A 26704-nucleotide genomic window follows, 5' to 3' on the forward strand; every position below is an offset into this window, starting at 1 on the left:
CCGGAATGTTCACTTAGGTTTCATTACAGAATAGACAAGTGGTTTATTCTCTATATGTGTTTTTAAATTTTTAAATTAATTTTGAAGTTGACTAAATTTTGAGGCAGCATTTAAAAAAAATTATTTAGCTCTGACTAGCTTGGAACTCTGTAGATTAAGCTGGCCTCAAACTCACAGAAATCCACCTGCCTCTCTGCCTCCCAAGTTCTCCAATTAAAGGTCTGTGCCACCATGTTCAGCACTCACTATATACACTTCTATCTTATCTATCTATCTATCTATCTATCTATCTATCTATCTATCTATCTATCTATCTACCTACCTACCTATCTACCTACCTAAAATTAATGGTGTGTGTGTGTGTGTGTGTGTGTTAAATCGGTCTTCCATTTTCTTTTCTGTAGTGGAGGGAACCTGGGGAGATAGCTCAGTGGATGTCCTCAGCATCTTTGTAAATATGAGGGCAGGGGATTGTTGGCCTGCCTGTAATCTCAGCACCCAGGAGGTGGGAAACAAAGACAGTCCATCATCTAGAAAAGCTTGCTACCTAGACTACCTAAAGCAGAGGGTTCTGGGTACTTGGAAAGACCCTTCCTCAGTAAACAAAATAGAGAGTGATTGAGAAGTCACCCAGCATCAACTTCTGGCCTCTGCACAAATGTACATATAGGTATACATGCATATGAATATGCACACATGCAGAAAAGGGTGATATGAATTTTATAAGTGAATGCATTTGTGTTTTAATGAGAAGATAGTTTGTTAGGCTTCTGAAGAAAGATTGCTCATGAAATTTAAATAAATAAATACAAGCAGTATTTGAATTATAGCCTCCTAGAATACAAACATAGTTAAGAAAAAACATCTAGGCAGTTATTTCAGAATGTCAAACAGATTATACTCGTGTTAATTTGTCAGAAGGTATCTAACAGCCTGGGAATCTTTGTACATCCTAGAGATTGGCTATCAGTGCACTTCCGTTAGGAGATCTAGTTGACATGTGTATAAGTCTGTGTTTAGGCTGATACACTGATTAACTTGAAGATAGATATATTAAGGGAGTATTTAGTTTCATTGAAATAAAAAGGATTAGTTTTATAGGCATATCAACGTTTAATTTTTATCATTATCCTTTTGAAATGTAATTTCATATTTGTTAGTCCTTTATTTTAAATTTGCTCTGCTTAAGAAATTTTTTACATTTTTGTAAGTTCTAAGATTGTTGTCTTTCATTTTAATATATTTGGGGAAGTTCATGAAGCATCTTATAAATATATTGATTGATCCATTATCTAAAAAGGAAATCTGAACCCATGTTTTTGTTTTGTGATGTGGTTTTGTCCCTTTGTTCTCCCCTTTCCTTCCCTTCTCCCCTCCCCTCACTTCTGCATGGGCGGGGTTTTGCTGCCTCCAGATGCACCCTAGACTGACCTGTAACTTACTGTGTGCCCAGCTGACCTTGAACTCTTGGTGACATTCCTGCCTTAGCCTCCTAAGCTCTGCGATGGTAGGCTAGAACCATCTAAATACACAGGCATATATTGTTTAACATACTTGCAAAGGAATCTTTGTATTGGAATGTAAATTAATTCATGACTCTCTTTCAGAGAACAGAAATGAATACTGCTGCTTTTCCCTTAAAAGAGCAGGAAGCACTTACTAGATGTCACAGAGCCATTCACTCCCTCTCTGTACTATGCACTTCAGTGTTGCTTTCAGCTACCACTGCTGTCCTGACAGGTATACATGGTTATGTTAGGGCCGTCACATTTATAGTTTCTCTTCTAGTTCTGTAGCTCAGCACTTGGTCTATACGTGCAGTCATTAGAGTGATCTGTTCGGCTCATTCTTGGAGCTAGCTGTATTCTTTTAAATGTTAATTTAGTGTTTTACTTTTTGAGATGGGATCACATAAGTTACCTGGCTTTGCCTGGTGCTTCTGATCCTCCTGCACCATTTTCCTAAGTCTGTAATTAAGGGCCAAAACAGTGGGCTTTAAGTCCTTTTTATTTTTTTTATTTTTTTAAAAGATTTATTTATTTATTATATGTAAGTACACTGTAGCTGTCTTCAGACACTCCAGAAGAGGGAGTCAGATCTCGTTACAAGATGGTTGTGAGCCACCATGTGGTTGCTGGGATTTGAACTCAGGACCTTCGGAAGAGCAGTCGGGTGCTCTTACCCTCTGAGCCATCTCACCAGCCCTTTATGTCCTTTTTAAACCAGAGGAATTTAATATATAAACAGACATTTAACCTGCTCTTATAAAAGTTCATTCTTCTAACCTTCTGGTTGTAAACTTAATCATGTTTAGTTGGGATATGATTTTCTATTTGCTCAAATCACCATTAAATGACAAATTGTATTAAGATCAATCCTGCTTACGTGTTTTGGGTTGTTTATTTGTTTGTTTTGGCGGTACCGGTGACTGAACCCTGGGCAGAGAGTGAGTGAGTTAAGAGTTAGAGTTTCTGGCCATTCTAGCCATTCTCCTGTCTCATCCTCCCATCTCCCCATTGGTAGAGTGGGGTACATGTTCCTGTGCTACTGCTCTTATGGGGTTCTGAGGATCTGACCACCATCATCCAGGCTTGCCCAGCAAGTAGGCTGTCTCCCCATCTTCTTCTACTGCTTATATTTAAAAAGCAAATAAAAATGTGTGTGCTTGTGACATGACCTCAGCTATGCACCTCTGGCCGGCTGGCCCGGAATTTACTATGTAAGCGAGTTACATAGTTCCTCTGCCTCCCAAGTGCTGAGATTAAAGGCATGTGCTTAAATTATTGTTAGTTCTATGTACTTACATGTATTTGCATGTGAGTATCCTCAGAAGCCAGAGCTGTCTGACCCCCCAGGAGCTGGAGTTACAGATGGCCGTCACTCCTTTGTTGTAGTGCTGTGAACAGACCCTTGCTTTCCTAGAAGAGCAGTACACGCTCTTAACTGCTGAGCCATCTCCAGCCCAGTCTTGCACTTTTGAAGCAACTTGTCTTCTGAATATTTCCTTTGGAGTCCTGTCAATTCTTCCAGAGTTCTCTCCTTCCTCTTTCTTAGTCTAGTTCTGCTTATCTTTTTTGAAGATGAGGATGTTTTTCTTTTTGAGACAGTCTCACTATATAGCTCTGGCTGGATGTCCTGAAAATCAATATGTAGCCAAGGCTGCCCTTAAACTCACAGAGCTCTGCCTGCCTTTGCCCCCCAATGCTGGGATTAAATTCATGTGCCACTACACCCAGGTTTAGTTCTATGTAGCTTTGTGGGAGTTTTCTGTTTGGTTGGTTGGTTGGTTGGTTGGTTGGTTGATTTTAATTCTGAAGAGACCAGAAAAGGGCAGCTTACAGATGATTGTTAGCCACCATGTGAATGCAAGGAATCGAATAATTATCTTCTGTCTCTCCAGCTTCCCACACTGCACACTGGGAAACAGACTTTCCTCACAAATATCTGAGTTTCATTTACTAGTCTCTACCTCATTCAGTTATCTTTGTGGGATCTACATGGTCAGATAACATTTTTTTGTTCAACATTAAGTAGTTAATGCTATTTAATGTGTTAACTATCTCTAGATGTTGCATAAGGTTTTAAACAAAAGTGATAAATTGTTTGTACTGGGAATTTCATGAGTTCAAACCCCTGTCCCCAACCATGTCTTCATTCTTATTGTCTCTCATGCTTACTGTCTCTCCACCTTTTACAGTTAAGTCTCCATTAGTTCCTGTGGTGACAGTGAACTGTGACTTCAGAATTCTACATATTAAAAAATGTTTCTTAAACTGAAGAAATAAACACTAGTTACTTGTATCTTATTGTATGACTTTATTACTTTAGAAACTATAGAGAATTCACAATTTTTTTTTGTATAAATCATATTTACATGTTATTAAACTATGACTGTATTTAACTAGGACTCAAAGAATTGCCAGATTTCTGGACACTAGAAATGGCAAATGTGTAGTTATAGAAGAATGAATAAATGTGTGAATTTCAGATACAGCAAAATGAGATGCATTCTGTACTTGTTTTGTGTTTTTTAAAACAGTTTTCTGCAGCTCCTACTACTAAGTAAGTGCATAATAATTTGAGAGATTACACTCTTCATACTTTGTCCAAATTGAAAACTTTTTGAGTCTACTGGTCTTCTGACTCTTGTTTTTAATTGTTCTGCAGAGACTATGTCAAACCCTGACCTCTGTGAGTCCTGATGGCTGTCTTCCCCGACAGAGTTCTAGTTCAAATAGCAGTTTCCATGCAGTCCTCTGGGATCCAAGTGAATTCTTGGGCTTCCCTCTTAGCTCTTGCCTTTGTCATCTTTAGGGTATTAAAATATCCCACCATGTGTTAAATTGAAGTAAATATCTGCAGGTCTAATTCTAGATTTCAGTCCCATGGACATGGTAAAACCTTGAAGATTTTGTGGAATCTGTAGGCAGGTGTTTACTGATAACTCCTTAGATGTTGCCCTGTAGAAATATTTGTCTGCATTCACTTAGTGCTTTTAAAGGTGGTTTGATATATAATTTTCATAATCTCATTTTTCACATACTTTGTGAAGCATAAGCAATAATTGCCTGCCTTCAGTAAGGAGCAGAACAAAAGAGAGGTGTGTTGTAGGAAATGGAAAGAGAAAAGACAAGAGAACTGAGGCAAAGGAAAGATCTTATATTCTAATGAGCGCCATCACTGTCTTTAGTCCTATTGTTTCCATGTGCCATGTTCAAGAGAATATACCATGAGGTTCAGATATTTGAGTTGTAAGTGAATAATATGGGAAATATTAGGTTTGTCTCAAATTTTATTAACCTCATTTTTCCATTAGGATTCTGATTAAAATTTCTTTTAGGGTTTATCATATATATCACTTAATATTAAAATTTGCTGAATTAAGGACTAGAGGGATGACTCCGTGGTTCCCTGTACCGACGTGTGAGCTCACAATCATCTGTATCTCCAGATATCCACATGCAGATGCCTGTGGAAGCCAGAGATGTTGGACAGTAGGTAGCTGTGGGCCTTGCCACCTGATGTGCATCTCTCCAGCCCCCATCTGATTTTCCACTCCGGTGCTATTTGGCGCTTCTCTTTGATGCTGCTTTCCACCAGCAAAACATCTGTGTGCTTTTTCAGTTTAGGACCACTTGTCTTAGCCCTCTCTGCCATTTGAGGAAATGGGGTCTGGGTAAGCAGAGAAGACCTGAGCCACCAAGCACTAGTAGTGCAAATAAAAGGGCCGGTAAGACACTTTAGAATTTGTGTGTGAAGTGAAGGAGAAAGCCTCTTTGTTTTTAGATGCAGAGTAGTTGAGCAACCCCACTTTCCACACTCTTTTTGTCTGCTGTTTCCGTTCTTTCGTGGTACTGAATGTTAGATCATGAACTGTTTGTAAATTAGGAACATCTTTTAAAGGGATATTTTCTTGCTGCCAGTATGGACATATTAAATGAAGTACCAATAGAAGGGGATTTTCCTAGAGGTTATTATAATTAATAAAATTATGTAATGTCTTAGACCTGGATACTCTTACATGCATTATCTTGTGATTCCTTATAAAGATTAAGTAGACGTTATCAACTGTGCAAATAAGGAAATGAACTTAACTATTAAAGAGGTGGGACCAGGAATTTTAGCCTAGATTGCCTCTGATTCCAAAATGAAGGCATATTGCATTACATCTGGAGGCTATTAACTCTGGCTACATATTGGAGTCATCTGGAGAGCTTTGAAAAGAACTGGTGCCAGTAAGTGAGGCACTGTAATTGATGTAGGGAGCGTCCCATGCACTGGTGCTCTTCAATGCTTCCTAGGTGATCCCAGTGAGGAGGTAGCCCAAGAAGGATTACAGCTCATCCTACAGCTTCCCTGGCCGCTAGTGTGCCTTTGCTTGCAAACATTTGTCAACAATCATCAGTGTTTCTTAACTGACATTCTCTTACTTAACATAAAGAATTTGTATTAGATAAAAAGAAGGTATCTTATATAATAAACACTGAAAAGATTTTACTGACTAGGGCTGTACAGGTGACCTGGAAGTTAGGAGTACTGGTTGTTCTTCCAGAGAACCAGGGTTCAATTCCCAGCATCACATGGTGGCTCACAACCATCAGTAATTCCTATTCTAGGGGACCCTACACTCTCTTCTGTCCTCTGAAGATGCCAGACATGCACATGGTGTCCACATGAACATGTAGCCAAACTCCCATACGCATAAAATGAAGTAAAAACAAATTTTAAAAGTTAGAGTGACCATAGTATGGGATATCTTTACCTTTAGTCTTTACAAAACTTAAAGTAAATTTCCGATTTTGTCTTTAAGTTGCCTCCTGAGTGAATGAAGTGTTTGATTCATTGTTCAGTTTGTTTCTGGACCTCATCTCAGGATGTGACACACTCATTGAGACTAAGAGAAAGAACACTTTCTCAACACATGTTGGATCAAGTCATGAGATTCAGTCTGTACTTTGAACAGGAACACATTTAGATAATCAGAGTTGGCTCCATTAGTCTTTTTAGGAACCTTTATTTATTTATTTGTTTGTTTGTTTATTTCCTTCCCTGACTGCCTCCCTCCCCCCCCCCCCCCCCCCCCCCCCCCCCCCCCCTTCTTTCTTTCTTTCTTGGCTAGGCATGGTAGCCAATTTCATTTAATCCCAGCATTCCTGCACATATCTACATACATACCCATAAACATAGACTTAAAAAACAATAAGCTAGCCAGGTATGGTGGCACATGCCCTTAAAACAGCACTCAGGAGGCAGAAGCAGGTGTGTGTCTGAGTTCGAGGCCAGCCTGGTCTACAGTGAGTTCCAGGACATTCAGGTCTACAGAGAAACCCTGCCTCCCAAAAATAAATAAATAAATAAAACCATAAATTGAGTAAATAGGTGAATAAGTACTAAGTTGTGAGGCAGGGATGATGGTTGTCATGAGAACTGTCTTCCATATGCTTCATCTTTGAACACTTGGTTCCCAGTTGGTGGCACTTTTTGGGGATGGTTAGGTGGTTCAATCCTGCTGGAGGAAGCATGTTGCTGGGGACAGACAGATGTTAAGATCATGTAGCCTCACCCAGATTCCAGTTGCTCTCTCTGCTTCGTGCTTGCCTTTGAAGATTTGAGCTCTTCACTGACATGTGGCTACTGACTGCCATGCCTCCTCCTCATAATGGACTCTCGCCCCCTGGAACCATAAGCTCAGAGACACTCCTTCTTCTGTAAGTCATTTCTGGTCATAGTGTTTCATCACCAGAGCAGAAAAGCAACTACTCACTACACAGGCTCTCATGCGCAATCCTAGGGCCTGGACCAGGCTGGTCTTAGACTCCCCAGTCCCTCATTTCTACCTCCTAAATGCTGCATTAAACCACACTTGGCTGGTTTATTTGTCAAATTACGTGTATGTTTGTAGGTCTGCATGTGGGTATGTGCATTTGAGTTCCAGTGCCCATAGAAGCCAGAAAAGGGTGTTGGATGCCCTCCACCTAACATTCAGGTGGTAAGTTCTGGGAGTGGAATTGCGGTTCTCTGGAAGGACAGTATGCACTTCTTACCACAGAGATTATGGGAAGATGTGACTCTGGGTGAAGACCGTTCTTTCAAGTGTTGTAATGTGAACACACAAGAGCAACAACATATGTTACTAGCCTGTGATGAAAGTTTTGATGTTTGAATCCTCAGTTTTCCAGTAAACTTGAAAGAAATACTTTTTAATAAGCACACTTGCTGTTCTTCTGAAGGTCATAGTAAACATGAAATAAACTGAGTATCTGTCTGATTAGTTTTTCTTTCAGTGCTATCATGATGAATATGTGTTCTCACCATTTGTACTTTGTAGATGAAACTGAAGGACAATTGTAAAAGCACCGTGCTTGGGCCTGGGGAGATGGCTCAGTGGGCAAGAGCTTGCTCTGTAAATACCAGGTCTTGAGTTCGAATCCTAAGAACCCACGTTAAAAACAAAAACAAAGAAAACTTGCCTACAACCCCATTGAGGGGTGGAAAGAGGGGTGCAGAGACGAGAGACCTGTCAGGGCTTATGACCTCTGAAGGAGCTCTAGGTTCAGTGAGAGGCCCTGTCTTAAGAATAAGGGCAAGAAGTACTTGCTGATAGAAGCCTGATATGGCTCTCTTCTGAGAGGCTCTGCCAGAGCCTGACAAACACAGAGGAGGAAACTCAAAACCAACCATTGGACTGAGCTCTGGATTCTCCCCAGTGGAGGAGTTGGAAAAGGGACTGAAGAAGCTGAGGGGGTTTGCATCCTCATGGAGGGAGTAGCAGTGTCAACAGACCAGATCCCCCTGGAGCTCCTGAGGACTGGACAACCAACCAAAGAATACACATGGAGGGACCCATGGCACTGGCCACATATGTGGCAGAGGATGGCCTTGTTGGACATCAGTGGGAGGAGAGGCCCGAGGGTCTGATGGTGTTTAATGTCCCAGTGTAGGGGAATGCCAGGGCAGAAGGATGGTAGTGGGTGTGTTGGGGAGCACCCTCATAGATGCAGGGGGAGGTGGGATAGGGTAGAGGGTTTCCAAAGGGGAGAACTGGAAAGAAAACATTTGAAATGTAAATGAAGAAAATATCCAAGAAAAACAAAAGATACAATGGAGAGGGTTCCCGCAGGGTGCCAGGATGTAAGAACACATGTGCCATGTCTCACACAACACACCTCAGTTGTCCACTGGCTACAGTCAGGCATGAACCACCATGCAGGGTTCACGAACAGATAATGTTCTGGATAAGCGCTTCTTTCTGGGTGCTTTGTTTTGGTTTTGGGTTTTTTTAGTTTTAAACTCTGGCAGGTGTCTGCAAGGACCGTCATTACAAACGTCCAGTGTAAAAACACCTGGTTACACCTTCTCATAGTGCTGCTGTTCTTTGACTTTTATTCATATCTTTTAATAACTATAAAAATAACTCTAGCTGGGTGTGGTGGCACATATCTGTAATCCTAGCACCTGGAGGCAGAACCTGGAGTGTTGGTGTAAGTTAAAGCCCAACTGGCCTGCCAGTGATTTCCAGGACAGCCTACAGTACAGACTGGATGCCTGACAATAATAATAATAATAATAATAATAATAATAATAATAATAATAATACTATTATTAATTATTATTATTATTATTATTATTATTATTTAAAAAGTCTGTTCTTGGTCATAGTTCTTTTAGTACTGCTTGGAAAATATATATTTTATAAGAATGTTTAAGAGTAATTAATACAGATTCTTTGTGGGTTTAGTTTTTCATTACATTTAATATGTGTGTGTGCGTGCATGTGTGTTAGAAGGAAGAGGACAACCTGCAGGAGTTGGATTTTCTCCACAGTGTGAGTCCCAGGATCGAGCTCAGGTTGTCAGTATTGGTGACAACATCAGCCCTGCTCAGGAGATAGAAACCACACAGTAGACTGAATGGGTAAATGTTTAAGTCTTACAGAGAGTGACTGTTAGTTATGAGGAAGCTCTATGTGCTACTTAGGGCTGAAAGAAGAAAAGCTACACGTGGGGTTCAGCCTCAGTTGGGGAGTGTAGTTAACACGCTGAGTTAGAGAAGCTCATCCCTGTATCCAGGCCCAAGTGAATCTGGAACCCACAAGTAGCTGAGTAACAGTAAGGACCCAGAAGGCCCTTTCGGGCCTCCACTGTTTACAGAAGCTTTCCGTGTGCTGATGTCTGTGTCCCTGAGAAGACTGCACAGCTGGCCGTATGGCAGGAGTGACATCTCCTTTACTGTCCTTAGCATAGTGACTCTCATCCATCTTGTAGCCATTGGGAACTACAGAAGAGCCTTTTGCTTTGCAATCTCAGCACACTTTGCTGAGAAGTCTTGTTAAGTGATTGGTGTTGTAAAGACTCAGCCATATTGTAGTGCATAAGGTGAAGGGTGAATTGGAAGCTAGGGTGGGTGGGGCTCCTTTCTCTTAGTTTGCTTATCATCTTTCAGTACCCTGTGACTGTTTTCCTTCCATCTGCATTTTGGGTCAACATAGTTACTTGGCAGAGCTGTCCTATGTATTGTAGTGTGTAGCAGTTTTCCTGGCTTCCATCCACTAATCTCTAGGCATACAGACAAGTTTTGACATGTCTCCAGACAGTTACCCAATCTCTCCTGCAGTCTTAAATCTTCTGCAGTTGAGAGTTAGTCTGTTTTCTGGTTGTTTTTCTCTCTCCCTCTCCCTCCTGTGGGAATCCTCCGAGTAAATCTGTGTTAATGAAGATTTGCTTTGGGGGTTGAGTCAGGATCTTGGTATTCTAGCTGCCCTGGATCAAGGTAGCCACAATCCTGTAGTGATGATCCTCATGCCTTTGTCTCGAGCTCTGCTGGAGGGCTTTTTGTTTGTTTGTGACAGGGTCTCAAGTAGCCTAGGATGCCCTCAAACACACTATGTAGCCAAGGCTAGCCTTGAACTCTTGATCATCCTGCCTCTACCTCCCATGAGTTTTGATTATGGAAGTGTGCCATCATACCTGGAAGCCACAGTAAGGGGAGTAGTTCTGTCCCCAAAAGTTGTTGTCTGACCTCACATGTGCAGTGTGGCATATGTGCCTATATTTATATATACACACATTGTATCATACACAATAATAAATTAAAACAAATTAAAACTGAACATTTTCCCAGAGAACTCTCCAGGTACATAAATGGCCTGCAAGCACATGAATAGATACTTAGTTATTAGAGAAATGCAAATCCCAACCATATTCCATTCCTGTCTTGTACTGACTAAGATGTCCACATAAAAAACAAAAATGGCCAGACATGGTGGCACACACCTTTAATCCCAGCACTTGGGAGACAGAAACAGGTGGCAGTCTATGAGTTTGAAGCAAGCCAAAGCTGCATAGTGAGACTGTCTCAAAAAAACAAGCAGGGCAAAAGTGACTAGTGCTTGTAGTGGCAAACATGGATTTCAGCTCCTTGTTGACCTTGCTAGTAGGAACGGAAAATGGCTTAGTCACTTTTGAAAATAGTTTGGCAGTTCCTTAGAACATTTACCAAGTGACAGTTAAATGGCTTTGCCATAAGACATAGAGATTTCACTCTTAGGTCCACCAAGAGGATTGAAAACATTCATACAAAACATGCACACTGATATTCTTAGTAATGTGACTTATGGTAGCCAAAAGTAGACCTGACTCAAATTTTGTAAGTTAACACAATTTTGTAACTCCGAACCACTGAATGCTTACTGCATCATAAAAATAACTGAAACTTTTAAGACTACATATTATAAGAACAAACTTGGAAAACATCATACTGTGTATATGTGTGCACATACACATGCACAGAGCAAATGTAAAAGACCACATACTGTATGATTGCGTTTGCAAAAAAAAAAAAAAAAAAAAAAGCCCTTTGAACATACTTAGAAAAGAGCTAGACTCTTCAGCCTATGGTCTGCAAACTATAGCTTAGTGATGTTTTAATTAACCTAAAAAAAACCTTTAAAGTGTAATCAGTATGAAATTGAGCTGCAGTTGACATTTCACACATGCACGTTCTAGATATTGTTTCCCACCCTCCCTCCCCCATGTGTTGTGAATTGAGTCCAGGGCTTTGTACAGGTTAGGCAAGCCAATTCAACCAGGGGATTCCATCCATCCCTGCTTGACAGCCCCCAACCCCGTATGTGTGAGTGCACGTGGAGAGCTCAGGAATGCCTCGAGACAACGTCCTTCATTGCCTTTAGAGTGCCAGTTAGGCCAAGTGCCTGGCTCGGGCACAGGCAGTGTCTCTTTCTCTCTAGTGCTGGGATTAAAGTGGGCACCACCGCACCTGGCATTTTTGCATAGGTTCCAGGAGGCTGAACTCAGGTTCTAGTGCTTTCAAGGCAGTTCTACACAGACTTCGCCCCAGCACCAGGTTCCACATTTCTTTAAGCTCTTCTACACTGTTGCTTGTATAAGTGCTGACTAATGTTTAAATTGTGCACGTTTGTTCTTACATAGAGTAGCAGCAGAGGCTAGACCAGAGGCAATCTGTCTCTACTGCTGGCCTTTGCCGTGATAACAGAAGTAGTCCCATACCTGTTGAGGGTTATCTTGGGAGGAAAAAAAGATGTTAAAGATTAATTTCATAGCTTCCTTTTGTTAACATTAAGAGAAAAAATTGTAAAAAATGTCTTGATGCTTTTCACAAACTTCTTGTCAAGACTTTACTGTCTTTTTATGAGCTAATCTGTTATGATGTTCATTCTTAATAACAGAATTTATATCATTTCAGACAGATTTGACCAGTTTTGGGCCATCAACCGGAAACTCATGGAATATCCTCCAGAAGAAAATGGATTTCGTTATATCCCTTTTAGAATATATCAGGTAGGAAGTAACATTACGAAAAAATGTTTTTGAAAGCTTTAGACGTCATCTTGAAGCACTGTGTCTAAAACCCTTCTGTCTGAATGGAAACCTACTAGCATCTGGGTTTGCATCTAGGGTTTCCGTCTTTTGCTGGTAGTAGAATTGGAGGTTATGTTGCAGACTTATAGTTGCGACTGGTTATGTCCAGTGTTCTTGCTCATTCAGGTGCATGCTACAGTTTACTTGTAACCCTAAGATAACACATGAAGCATGTTTGAAGACAGTTTCACTGAGAGTTTCAAGTAGCACAGACTGGTCTGGAACTTACCAAGTGAAGGCTGGCCTTGAACATGTACCTCTGCCTCTTAAGTACTGCAACTGTACCTGTGGTCTACACTGGGAACCCAGAACTTTGTGCATGTTAGGCAAATATTTTGTCAGTTGAACTGCATTCCAAGCCCCAAGGCCTTTTTTACTAGGTGTTGAGACAGGGTCTCCCACAGCAACCCAGCTGGCCTTGGACTCTCCTACCATAGCCTCCTCAGTGCTGGAATTATGTGGGTGCGAAAGTGGTAGAAATGTTTAGTTTGCCTGATGTGCATTTCCTACACAACACAAAGCCACACCGACAGCACGGTAAGCAAGCCGCACTTCCTTTTCATACTGATTTAGTACTGTTCTTACTCTTTTTGTTTTTACTGAGTTGTTGTTGAAGATGGGTCCTGGGCACCCTGCTGTTTCTGACAGAAGCATACATATGTCAGGTCTGGGTTTTGTTAAACTGTGATGAAGTCTCATAGAGATCACTTATCTCCCCAAGGAGTGTGGTATTTGCTAACTCAGTGTTTGCTCCTGCACCTGAGGAGAGTGAGTCTAGATGGGGAGTCATCAGGGCTATAGACAGTGTCTGGTAGTCAGGCTTACAGCAAGCTGACACAAGGTAAAGATAGGATTTTGCTTGGTGTGTGGCCAGTGATAAATAAGCCTTGAGGGCCTGCAGGGGTAGCTCAGTACTAGAGTGCCCCGTACTAGCAAACACGAGGTAGGCCTTGGATTCAGTTGCTGACACTGTAAAAGTTGTATTGTTTGTATTTTAGGAGGCAGGATACCTACTCTAATGACAAATCATTTAATAGCAGAAGTTGAAAGCACGAGTTAGCATTGCAGGTGTTATTTCCAAGGCTTATACATTTGCAAAAACAGAGTTCTGTTCATGCTCAATCCAGTGTCTAAAAATGCCCTGCACGTAACTCTGTTAACTCTTATTTTCATTTTCTTATGCCATGAGCTCTCTAGTAACTTACTGTCAGGTATTCCACAGCCTCACACAGTGTCTAGATTGTGAAATAAAATTTAATTTAAGAATTATAGTTGCCCCAATAGTGCAGGTGTCTGAGAAGGGGCCTTGCTTCCTTTTTTATTTTCAGGGACAATTGTGAGATCAGGTTATTATCTCATGCTTTGGTATTACCACCTAGAAGAATCAGGTGGAGAAGGTGTGGAGAGCGTATGTGTGGGGAATAGAGAAGAGATTGTCGTTTTGTTTTGGAGAAAGGGTTTGCTTTGTAGACTAGCCTGACCTGGAACTCACAGGTTTTCATATGGTAGCTTTTCAGGTGTGCATTACCACCCCGACTTGAGAGAATGGTTTTTATATAATTCTGTCATCAGATAGAAAGTGGGAACTTAGAGAACTCTCAGAACTGGCTTCACTAGGCCTGGATGCCAGATGGGGGTTCTGTGAGAGCCAAGCTTCCTGCAGGCCTTTCCTGTGTGGGGGAGGGAAGGAGCAGGGCACTTTATTGTTTCTTAGTTGGTTACAAGCTTTTCTTCCTTTCCATTTTGGTTCTGGGTTGAATCTGAATAAATCTGAATCAAAAGTGTGGTATGTAAGTAAATACCAAAATTTTAGATTTATAGGTTTTTTTAAATTTATTATATCTTTGCTTTCTTCATTTTTTTCTTATATTTTTAAGTTTTCCTTTTATGTCCTGACCAAAGGAAAATGGGGCCTCCATTTCCTTTTCCTAATTATATTCTGGTAGTAGCATCAGGTTTTGGCTTCCACTTTCTAATGATTGTGATAGTCTCTTAGGTGAGCTGTTACTTATGTAGCATTTTGATTAACTCTTATAATGAGCATCACACACACACACACACACACACACACACAACTATGTAAGAATATTTAAAGAAAGCCCAGAAGCCCATGTTTAATAGACAAAGAATAATTTTTGCTAAGGTATTAGATCACACTGAAGAAACTCATGTCACTTCCCCAGGAGAGTTCAAAGGAAATGTAGAATTAGCAACCAGACCCAGGTCTGATAATGTCAACAACTTATTTTTTGTTTATAAGTTAAGCTTATCATATTTATATAACATAGTTATCACAATGAATGAGACAACCTGAATGTAGCTTGGCCAGATGAATCAATAAGAATCTAAAATTCCATGACTGATATTCCTCATACATTGGACTTCTGCAGAGATGGCAAGCGCTGCTTTCCATATGCAGTAGTGTTCATCATGGACTCAGAATGAGTACCATCAAGTGACAGAATTTTAGTGGTAAAAGTCAGATTCCTCCAGAATTCTCTAGCGGTGTTACCCACCATTTCTCTGTCATTTACATAGTAGTCAGTGTGTGAGTTTCAGGTCTGTGTTCCTGAACTCCAGGTGCTTCAGTATGAGCCAGCGTTCTAGAAATGAGGCTGATGGCAAGAGTTGTTTCCACCATGTAGCCATGTGTTATTTAGAATTACGTACATAAGTAAGGAGATGGTGTTAGTGAGGTAACCTCCAGCAGGCTCTGTGAAGTGGCCACGGAAGGTCTGGACATTGGTGCTTATGTTGAAGTCTATAGACATCAGGGTTCGTGCCCTGCAGTTAGCATGTTGTGAGGATGCCATGCCTTTTCAGCATTTGTTTCTCCTGAGTGAGTTCACTAAGAGAGCTCAGACTCTCATTTGTCTTAAGCGGCATTGAAGAGTCAGGTGGATGGTATTGTATTCTATCAGCTACTGCTGCACTACACTGCTTACAAAATTTTCAATTAAAAAGTTAAAGGACACTAATGAGCTAAGTGTACAGGTAAGTGTCACTTCAGTGAAGAGGAGAAATAACTGCAGTAAGTCAGATGCCAGTAGGTGGCATAGGGTCTGCCTTCCGAAAGGACAGAAAAGGCCTACTTAAGGATATGAGGCATCCAGTATCGAGCATGGGGTGGGCGGCAGGGGCGGCAGGCTTAGCATAGGCAGAGGGACTTGAGAAGTACCTGTAGCCAGCTGAAGAAGACACTGATTTATAGGGATGCACATCAAGAAGAGTAAGGCCACAAAGGAAAAGGTTCCTGCATTGAGGATTTTCCTGTCAGATAAAGAATGGGGAGTCCTAAGGGGAATCTAATGGTCTGGACAACTGCCAGTCATTTAGTCACTTTGTGCTGTGGCTTGCTTGACACTCTTCTTAGGAAGAATTGAACAGTGTTATTTTAAGTTTTAAACAATAAAAAAAAGGTTGGAAAATGGTGCCTAGTTCCTAAGGACGCCTCAGATCATCTCTGCCTACCTTTATCAGGGTTAGGTTGTCTCTGCTTCGTACTCACCACAACTCTGACACCCCTCCCCCATCCCCCACACTGTTCAGTATGACACCATTTTATATATCACTAAAGCTTCATTGATGTCTTAACTTGATTGAGAGGTTTGCTTGCCAATTTTACTTAAGCAGATCTACTTATCTTCTATCGTGATGCAGTGAAACCTTTAAGAATGTAATAGTTAGCCGGGCGTAATGGCGCACGCCTTTAATCCCAGCGCTCGGGAGACAGAGGCAGGCAGATTTCTTGAGTTCGAGGTCAGCCTGGTCTACAGAGTGAGTTCCAGGACAGCCAGGGCTGTACAGAGAAACCCGAAAAAACAAAACAAACAAACAAATAAACAAAAAGAGTGTAATAGTTAAGGGATTTCATAGTACACGATTTTAGTCAGAAACTAGGTTGGCTGGGACTAACTTATACTTCCTAATCTGAGGAGGGGCCAGGTTTCAGGCATCAATGAATTTTCTGGAGTTCTTAACAAAAATGTGTGGCAAGTGATGACTCCCTCCCTGTGCACAGCTCAGGAGACCGTGCCACATAGACAAACAGAGTAACTCTGCAGAGAAACAGAAACGGTGCTCCTTTCTGGTCTCTTACTGCCTCGTATTTTAGTTGTTATTTTGCCATTACCTCTAGCAGAGATGCTAGAGACTAAGCAGAGGTCCTTACTGCTTAGTAAACTGAATGGTTTTTTAAAATTTAGTTTTAACTTATTTCCAAAGAATATAGATAATAATTTGTCACTTATTTTAACTGCTGGTGAGCTATAGTCACCAAGGGTAGCCGGTGAGCTGCCCTTTCCTGCAGGCCTCTTCTCCTTTATGTCAGAGTAATATGACTAGAATCACGCTACTAGAAGCTATTTCTGGATGGCTTCTATCACTTATTTAGCATTCAAGTTTACTCTTATTTTTGCTTATATTTGTTAAGACTTATTTTTGTGTGTGTGTGTTTGCTTGCATGTGTGTGTGCCATGTGCATACCTGGTGCTGTGTGAGGACAGAGAGGGCTTTGGGCCGTCTGGAGCTGGAGTTACGGGCAGTTGCAAACTACCACATAGGTGCTGGCAAGGGAACCCTGTTCCTCTGTAAGAGCAGACCAGCTCTCTAGCCCTACAAATTATTTTTATTTAATTTTAGCTTTCAATTTTCATTTAGCTGTGATTCGGCTTATGCTTTCTTTTGCTTGGTGGAGTGAGGGGGGCTCATGTAGCCTAGGCTAGCCTTGTTCTGCGTAGTTCAGGCTGCCCCTAAACTCACCTTTTTAAGAACTGTAATCACAGGCTCAGCTCTATTTCTTTATCTTCATAATCTCTATTATTTCGTAAAATACACTTTCCTACTTCTTTAATTATTTTCACATTGTTTTTGTTTTTTTATTTCATTATATTAAAAAATAGTTCTGTAAAAGTCCCTCTCTAGCTTGCTCAAGTCCAGCGTGTGTGGTTTTACAGTTGTCAGCCTACTTCCTTATTTCCTTGCTCGGGTTATAATTTGTATTGTCATCTGACAATTTCAAAAGATTCTTTAAATGCCTAGAATAATACATCTCCCTGTTCTCATGTGTGCGCGTGCGTGGGTGTGCCTATGTTGCATGACTAAAGTATTCAAACAACCTGTGTATAAGCTGGCTTTCCTTTTATATGAAGATAAAGTCACCACACAGGTGAGTGCAGTTCTGTTCCATGTCTGTTTCTTCCAGATTACCATGGATGTATGGGGCTTTTATGCCAGTTCAGTTTCTTATTTCTAGATTTTCCTATTCAATTTTTTCAACTAACTTGTTTGCTATTGCTCTTGTCTTCTAGTAGCTATGAAGTTTTAAAACTTTTCTTTCACTGAGTAAGCTTGATGTCTGGCCAGATAAATCCTAGGACATACAAATGACAGTTTTCTGAGAAAGAACTCAGCTCCACTGTGGCCCTTCCTCTAGTGACAATGCTGCCGTGATCCCACGCCGAGGATGTGCATGGCCCACTGGGAAGCTTTGGCCTGAGGTAGAATCTCAGAAAGCTAAAGTGGGATGACGTCTCTGGAAACATGTTCCCTGAGCTATTGCAAGAGCAAGTTAATGTTAAGAAACACTGGTTAGTGTTTTAGTTTCTTCTCTTGTTGTGTGAAGAACCCTGACAGAAGCATCTTTTGGGAAAGAGGAAGGCTTCTTCAGACTCGCAGTTCTAGGGTTCAGTGCTTCATGGTGGGAAAGTGAAGGCAGCTGATTGCATCACACCCACAGTCAGGGATAGAGCCATGAACTTGTACTGCTGCTCCCACCTCAGTTAGAGCAATGAACGCAAACCCCACAGGCGCGCCCCAAGGCCAGTCTCCATGGCAGTGGCCCATATTAAGCACGTCAGTGTTCTCCTTGCTTGGTGGAGAGGTCATATGATAGGCTAACACTCCATTACTGAAGAAGGCGACTCTACCTCCAAGGCTTGATGAATGGATTTTGTAGAAATTTGGAGAAAACAATAAAGATGAAGTGTTTCCTAGAGCTTTTCTTGTTCATGTCTGACTGGAGTGAGGAGTTATTTTAAGACAGTGTCTCACTGTAGCCCTGACCAGCCCATAACTTGCTGTGTGATGGCATTGAGCTCTGTCTCTGGAATTGAAGGTGTACATGCCTGGGTGCTGCCTCTGTTGTTAATGATTTCTAAAGTGCAAAAGGTTCCACTGAGTACTCATCACCTTAAGGATAAGAGAGGTGGCTCAGCGGTTAAGAGCACTGTTGCTCTTCCAGAGGTCCTGAGTTCAATTCCCAACAACCACATGGTGGCTCACAACCATCTGTAATGGGATCTGATGCCGTCTTCAGGTGTGTCTGAAGACAGTCACAGTGTACCTACATACATGAAGTAAATGACTAAATCTTTAAAAAAAAAAAAAAAAAACCGAAAAAGAAAAGAATAAGAGCCTGTCATGTTAGATGCTCAGGGGTTGCCTTCTCTACCAACTTGCAGCTTATAGCTAATGCCCCTACCCTGGACAATCTGAAAGGGTAACCCTGTAGCATGGAGCATGGCCAGGGTTAAAATGGAGAGGCTTCAAGCCATCCAGATCTGGGATTTCAGACTTGGAAAGGAAGTCCCAGGACGGAGCAACCAGCTCTTCCCAAGCTGGTTCACAGTCCTATGGGGTCACATGTCAGAGAGCCTGCATACCAGATATTTACATACTGTTTATAACAGTAGCAAAATTACAGTTAGGAACTAGCAATGAAATGATTGAATGGTTGGGGTCACCACAACATGAGGAACTGTATGTATTACAGGGTTGCAGCATTAGGAAGGCTGGGAAGCACTTGGACACTTATGTCTCATTGCTGGATCTTCTTCATCTAAAAAATATGATTGCAGTACTTTGTAATTGTGGAGATCAAATGTGTCTGGTTCACTGTAGATGTTTAGGAGTGCTTGGTATGAAAGAGGTAAAGATGCTATCTAATCAGCTGGGCACTGGGCAAGTTGAGTTACCTTTTTTTTTTTTTTTTTTTTTTTTTTTAAATAAAAGTTTTATTGGAGAAAAATAGACCCACCACACATACACAGGGAAGAGCACAAAAATTCAACCGATTCAGAGCAACTGAAACTCATAATAACCCGATGGAGTTTGCCATTACTTGTCAGTTTCATAAACAGTTTCCCTTAGTAGTCTGGCTTGTTTTTCAGCTGAAACACCGTCAAGTTTTCAAAGAATTAAGAACTTCAGGACAGGCACCCACTTTCAAGATAATGAAGGTGGTATCAAGAGTGTCCTAGTAGGAACAAACCTACCTACAAATTATTTAAAGAGTAACTAGTGAGTGGTGTAATAGACTCCATATCCCAGAGACCCCACACAGGGATGAATTACAACACTGATGTTGATGATCCAGTAAACATGACAGCCACGTTCCTTGTCAGAAGAGCTCCTGTAAGGAAATTAGGGAGGAGCTGGAAAAAATACACGAAATAGCTGCTCAGAAAGAACTGGGAAGTTAATTCTAAATACTATACATAGTCAAACAGCATGCAAGTTGATGCATTAGAGAGAAACAGGCAACTTAAAAAATACAGATAGCTAGCCACAGGTTTTTGAGAATTCAAGAAAACAATAGCAGACATAAGAGCCCCCAAATCTTCTGAGCTGAAAGTATGCCTAATTGTGCCATAAAGACAAAGATATATGCTAGTAGAGAAAGCATTGAAGAAGTTCTAATTTAAACGAAAACACAAAAACAGTCTGCTTCTCTGCCACAATCAATTTCCTTCATGGAGAGAAAGCAAGAAGCAAGGCAGAACCTCTGGTGAGGAAGGAAAGTCTTTTACTCACAGTTTGAATTTGAAAAACAATACTTTTGTTATTTTCTGTGTGTGACCAATTTGGAGACACTTCCCTGAAAAGCAAGTGTCCAATAGCTATAAAGAACTCTTAAATTCAAGCAATTTAAAAAAAGGACTACAGAACTTTAAGTTTTCAATAGGGAGTGTGTAAGGAAGACAAGGGAGAATCATATGTTGAGTTTCTCCAAGACAGGAGGAGCATGACAGTTTAAAAAAAAAAAATTTAGTAGAAAAAAATGGAATGCAAATCCTAGGATACCTCTGACAATTGACAATCCACCCAAATTAAAGTCAACACGACCCAAACATTTAACAACCGAAACATAATGAAAAGCAGCTGGTAAATTTTTACTCCTGCAATTTACAAAACTTACTTGTTGATTTTGGTCTCCTGTGATTTTCATACTATATTCAGTTTTAATAAAAAGAACTGGGTTTTTCGCTCTTACTATGTTCTTGTAGTACAAGATCAGCAATTTTTCTATTTTAATAAGGTCCTGTTAATCAGCACAGTGAATTTGGGGCTAAGTCTTATGTACACATCCCAGAGTCATAATGGGAAACCTTTAGGATATGAATATATAAGGTACAATGGAAGGAACTGTCATCCTACTTGAAAAACTTGTTTCCAAATAAGATTCTTTCCCCTTCAGTGTAACAGAATGCCAACAACAATGAAAACTTACTTTTCTTTTCAAGGGAAATCACAAAATGGGTAAACAACTAAGTCAAGGGTGGTTTTTCTATTTGATAAATACATCCAGAACTCTGTACAGTAACTAAAATTTGCATGCAGTTTAAGTATCTTTAAATGACTTTTAGGCAAATAAACCTTTTGCTTTATTGATGATGTATAAGAATCACCCTCTGCCTTTTAATGGCCATAGGGATCTCTTCCCCAGTTCCAAAAGGAATCATGAAGACCAAGGTACTTTCTTAAAGAGTTTTCTGCACATCATACTAAATAACATGCATGGAGTTCAACAACACTCTTCTTAAAAGTCAAGTATTACTCTTTAAAATGGGTATGTTAACCACTGGGAAAAGTCCACGCAACTATTCCCATTACGCTGCTTCATTTGGTCATCAGAAGTATAAAAGAAGTCAAATAACATGAGATTCAACAGGTTAGTTTATCCATTGGCTACAGCATCATGACAACAAGTTCCAAGGCCAACATTCTATGCAATATAGTTGTACTGGTTTGGGTTTTCTTGATCTCTTTCCATGTAGTCCCGGTCAATGAGGGATTCTATTCTCCTCTTAAGATCAGCAGGATTAACTGGAAATTTTAGCTGATTGTAGACTTCTGAAACAAGAAGATTGTGGCTAAGTGTTTTTCTCGTCTTCATAATTCGGATGATCGCAGCATCAATTTGGTACTATCTATCTTGAAATACTCTTCTCCTTCATTAAACATTAGCAGCACCAGGGTTTGAAAAAGAGAGACCTGACGTTCTTTTTTGCCCTCTTTAAATTCAGCTTTTAGCACAGTGTCCCAGGGTTGACTGCCACTGGAGTTCCCTGCCACTGTGCTTGCCTAAGTAAAATGTCTTGGAATTTCCTGAAGCTTCACCATCTCTGGTGGCAAATGGACTTCCATAGGCACATATGTTGGCCAGTAACCCATTGTCAGGATATTAACAGTTAGTTCAATACTGAAGAATTGTCTGCCGTGTTTCTTTCCCTCCAAACTGTAGCTTTTTTGTTTTGTTTTTGAGACTGGTTCTTGCTCTGCAGCCAGGGTTGCCTTTGATCTCTCCTGCCTCAGCCTTCTTCAGTTCTGGGACCAAGTATGTGCCCCACCACACACAGCTGGCATATGGATGTTTGTTTTGTTGATAATTTGATATTACATATTAGCTATCTAGCATCTAAATCACATGGTACTGTTTAAAACTGGACTGTTTGCGGGGCTGGAGAGATGGCTCAGCGGTTAAGAGCACTGACTGCTCTTCTGACAGCTCTGAGTTCAGTTCCCAGCAACCACATGATGGCTCACAACCATCTGTTAATAAATCTTTAAAATAAAAGTACTGGACTGTTTTATTTTCTTACCTGGTTAACTTGTCAAAGAAATAGCCATCTTTAGCCTCCCCTCACCATCTCTTCTGGCTAATCTTTGCCAACCTTCCACCTGCGCAGTATCTTTGCTCTTTTATCTTAGGTATTTCTCCTTTGCCATGGCAGAAACTAGGAGTCTGACATCTTAACAATGATTTTGACATAAAACTAACTTGCCCGGTGTCCAACTGGTTACCTGCTGCACGACTGAACTCGGGCCTTCTTATCTTCAGCTTTCCCTTTGTCATGTGATACAGACAGTGGTTTTTATTATTTCCCCTAATTCATTCTGTTGAAGTGTGTGTAGATTTTCTGTATTTAGTAGACTGCTGAGGAAAAGGACTAACTTCCTTTGCATCTTGATAGCTGTTATAGACAGTGTCTTATTGTTAGGAGGGATTGAATAATGATTTTAGTGTCATTTTAAACATATCTGAATCTTATATTTTCTGTGTTCCTTGTAAAATAAGTAGGTAAATTGAGGCCTGCAGGGGGCAGTCCAACACAGCAGGTTTTTAATGTACTTAGTAATCTCAGATGGTTTAGAGTTAAATTACTTCCTATGGGGAAAAGTTTGTAAGGGAAGCAAATTATATATGAATAACAGTAATTGCTAACATTTATTTTGTATTTTTGAGGACCAGATACTGCTTTAACTATTCTACATGTGTTTATTCCCTTACGTTCTCATACTTTACATACAGATGAGACCATTAAGAGACACTTTGGTCCCTGGTACTCACTGGCTTCACCCATCTAGTGACTAGGAAGCCAGGGATTTGAGCAGAGCCTGCTCTCTTTCATCGGCTGTTGGTTCATTTCTTTTGTTTTCTTAGCCTGTCGTTGGTTCTGATTTGAAATTATGTTCAGTTTGTACACATATATCTTACCCCTCCCATTCTGTGACTCCCAGCCCTCAATCCCCTTTCTTCTAATAAAGTCACAAACAGTGTGAAGAAACTGAAGCAGAGCTAAAACCTTGGAACCCTTTCTTCATTTCAGAAAATTTTTATCTACCAAGTGGGCAACTTTTATTGATCCCATTAAGGTCAATTTTAGAAATAGAATGAGTACCATTACTTGTACCTATGTGTAAGACGATCTGTAGTAACCTTGAAGCATCAGTCATTAATATGTCATCTTAAAAGGAATTGTGAAGGAAGCTGTTTCAACAGTTTCACTAAGAATTTCTTGGTTTTCAGAAACAGTGATTGGGGATGAGGTGATTCATCAGGGAAAAGTACTTGCCATGTAAGCCTGCCAGCCCGAGATTGATCCCTGCAACCACCACGTACATGTCACAGCACACATGCACACACAACACACACACACACACACACAGTGCACACACAACGTACACGCACGCACAGCGCACACACATCCATGCTGTCAGTTACTGGTATGCCTTTCTCTTTTATCATGATAGATTCACCTCTCCTTTCTGAGAATTTGATTAGAATAGTAAGAACAAGGGCATTTAAAAAAATTGATTGGTGGTACTTATGTTAAACATAAGACACTTTAAAATGTTCTCACTGTCGAAAATAGAAGAGTGTGTAATATTTCCCACCACAAAACAGAAAGCTGTCACCTATCAGACCTGTAAAGACGTGTTGGTTCCTGATGTTTGATGTGACTCCTCAGCACTGTTGGTAAGTGTTGGTCTTACTGGTTCAGTTACTAAGTTCAGTTCTCCCATCATTCCCGGACATATGGGCTCCAGTTGCCTGAGTGGCCACTACTCTTAGTATGACCTTGACAGTAACAATCCTATCTTAAGGCACTTAACCTTAACATTCACAACTATCCCAGCTGGCCAGCCGGTTTCTTCATCACGTGGAACTTCCAGTCTTCTGAAACTGTACACAGTGCTAGCATCTGGGATGCTACTTCTGGGCCATCCTTCTGCCGGCTGATAGCTCTGTGCTGTGCTGTCAGAAATCTGCTTAATCACTTATTTGTTTCAGTAGGGAAAACTGCCTTCTAATTTTCTCCCTGTCCTTCTCATAAGTAATTTTCATACAGCATGCAGAGCACACACCTGTCTGCTGAGGACAGGTTACCAGGCTTTGATTCTTAGTAGTGGTTCCTGCTTTCGGGTAAATACGAGAGGTGCTTTCGGTAGAATTACTCAGACTTTAAAAATACCTATCTGCTAATACTTTCAAGTAGGTTGTATGTAAGGTGCTCATTTAGGAATACTAGAAGAGAAATCAACTTAAAGAGAACAAAGCAAGCTGAAAGTGTAGATCAGTGCTGTAGAGCATGTGCTTAGCACACCCAAGGACCAAGTTACTTCCCCAGTACCACTTACACACACACACACACACAAACACACACACACACACACACACACACACACTTGCAGACATGCAAAGTAAGCCAAAGTAACTTGTATTCTTTCTGATTGAGCATATATATATATATATATATATACACATACATATACATATGTGTGTGTCTTATAAAAATATATGACAGTGTTGTTGAGTCACATCCATTTAGAAATATTTGTATTCTTGAACAGTTACACATACACATATGCATATATATATATATATATATATATATATTACCTTGCTCTCCTCCTGTCCCACTCTGCTCACACAACCCCAGCATGTGTCCCTCCTACCCTGGTGTCCTCCCTGAGTCCAGTTTGTGCTGCATGCATCACACACCTGAAGAAAAGTGACCCCTTGTCCTAGTGCCCATCAGTGGCTAGTAGCTCCTCAGCTGGAGTGGAGCTGCACAGCCCTTCCCCATCCATGCTGGCTACACTGGTTAGGTTGATCTTTCGAATTGTGACTACACTGAAGTCAGAGTGCGCAGCTGTGTCATGCCCAGCGGCGTTTCCTCATCCTCTCTGCTTCTTAGCATTTTCCTGTCACTCTTCCAGGACGTTTCCTGGGGTTTCGGGAAGTAGATTTATAGGTGTGTCAGGGATGCACTGAATTCTCTGGCAGGCTGAAAGCAGCACTGATCTGTAGGTATTTACATAAATGTTTAGAAGGCAGTTTGACCACATGTTTGTTTAGCACAAACTGCGGTTGTGTTTTTCTCCTGTCCTGCTTAGGGTTTCTCCTGCAGTGGACAAACAACAGGACCATGCCCACATGGACAGTTCCACATCCCAGTCCATCATGGAAGGAGTGCAGGGATGTATCTACCTACACCAGTCACTAATCAAAAACATGCTACACAGGTTCCCCACAGGCCAGTGTGGCAGGGTCATTTTCTCAGCTGAGGTTCTCTCTTCACAACTTCTATATCCCCAGGGACTGTGACCTCCCTGCCTATGGATTTTTATCTAGGTTATAAACCAGCCATGGATCTCTCCTATGCACCAGGCCTCAGATACTGTCAGAAAGCAAGTGGTTACTCCTGTAGTAGTCAGACCACTGGTTAATATTTACAGGGGTTGTGCTTGTTGGTTTTCAAGGATTTTTAAGTTTGTTTTATGGTCCATGAAGATTGTTTACAGTACATATGCATGTGGCAAGAGCAAGATGTGTGCATAGATTATGTTGATCATGAATCAACTCCGACAGCCATACATGAAGCCATTACCTAGGCAGATGCTTCTTGGCAGTTTTGATGAGTTAGTATTTTAATTCTTCACAAGTAAATTTAGTCTGATATAAATATTCTATTGTATTATCTGAGTTTTATGCCTTGGAAGCTGAAATGTTTATAATGATGTAGAGAATAATATGTTCTTTTTTTTATTTTTTATTCACTATTTTCTTTATTTTTCCTGGTTTCCCCTCTGAAAACTTCCTATCCCCCCCCCCTCCTCCCACTGCTCACCAACCCACCCACTCCCACTTCCTGGCCCTGGCATTCTCCTATACTGGGGCATAGAACCTTCACAGGACCAAGGGCCTCTCCTCCCACTGATGACCAACTAGGCCGTCCTCTGCTACCTATGCAGCTGGAGCCATGAGTTCCACCATGTGTACTCTTTGGTTGGTGATTTAGTTCCAAGGAACCCTGGGGATACTGGTTAGTTCATATTGTTGTTCCTCCTATGGGGCTGCAAACCCCTTCAGCTCCTTGGGTACTTTCTCTGGCTCCTTCATTGGGGACCTGTGTTCAGTCCAATGAATGGCTGCGAGCAACCATTTCTGTATTTGTCAGGCACTGACAGAGCTTCCCAGGAGACAGCTTTATCAGGCTCCTGTCAGCAAGCTCTTGATGGCATCCACAATAGTGTCTGGGATTCCACTTCACACCAGTCAGAATGGTTAAGATCAAAAACTCAGGTGACAGCAGATGCTGGCAAGAATGTAGAGAAAGAGGAACATTCCTCCATTGCAGGTAGGATTGCAACCTGGTACAACCACTCTGGAAATCAGTCTGGCGGTTCCTCAGAAAATTGGACATAATACTACCTGAGGACCCAGCAATACCACTCCTGGG

General features: G+C 41.0%; 1 protein-coding gene across 2 annotated transcripts in view; it reads left to right on the top strand.

The window, feature by feature from the left end:
• The window catches only part of Atg5 (autophagy related 5), a 97894-nt gene that overhangs the window by 42116 nt on the left and 29074 nt on the right, over nt 1–26704 (top strand). For both annotated transcript variants that reach the window (XM_021205048.2, XM_029542402.1), the window contains one exon: nt 12223–12317. In XM_021205048.2, coding sequence (XP_021060707.1) covers nt 12223–12317 — 95 coding nt within the window. The remainder of the gene's footprint in view (nt 1–12222; nt 12318–26704) is intronic.

Source organism: Mus pahari, chromosome 9 (genome assembly GCF_900095145.1).
Source record: "Mus pahari chromosome 9, PAHARI_EIJ_v1.1, whole genome shotgun sequence".
Classification (NCBI taxonomy): domain Eukaryota; kingdom Metazoa; phylum Chordata; class Mammalia; order Rodentia; family Muridae; genus Mus; species Mus pahari.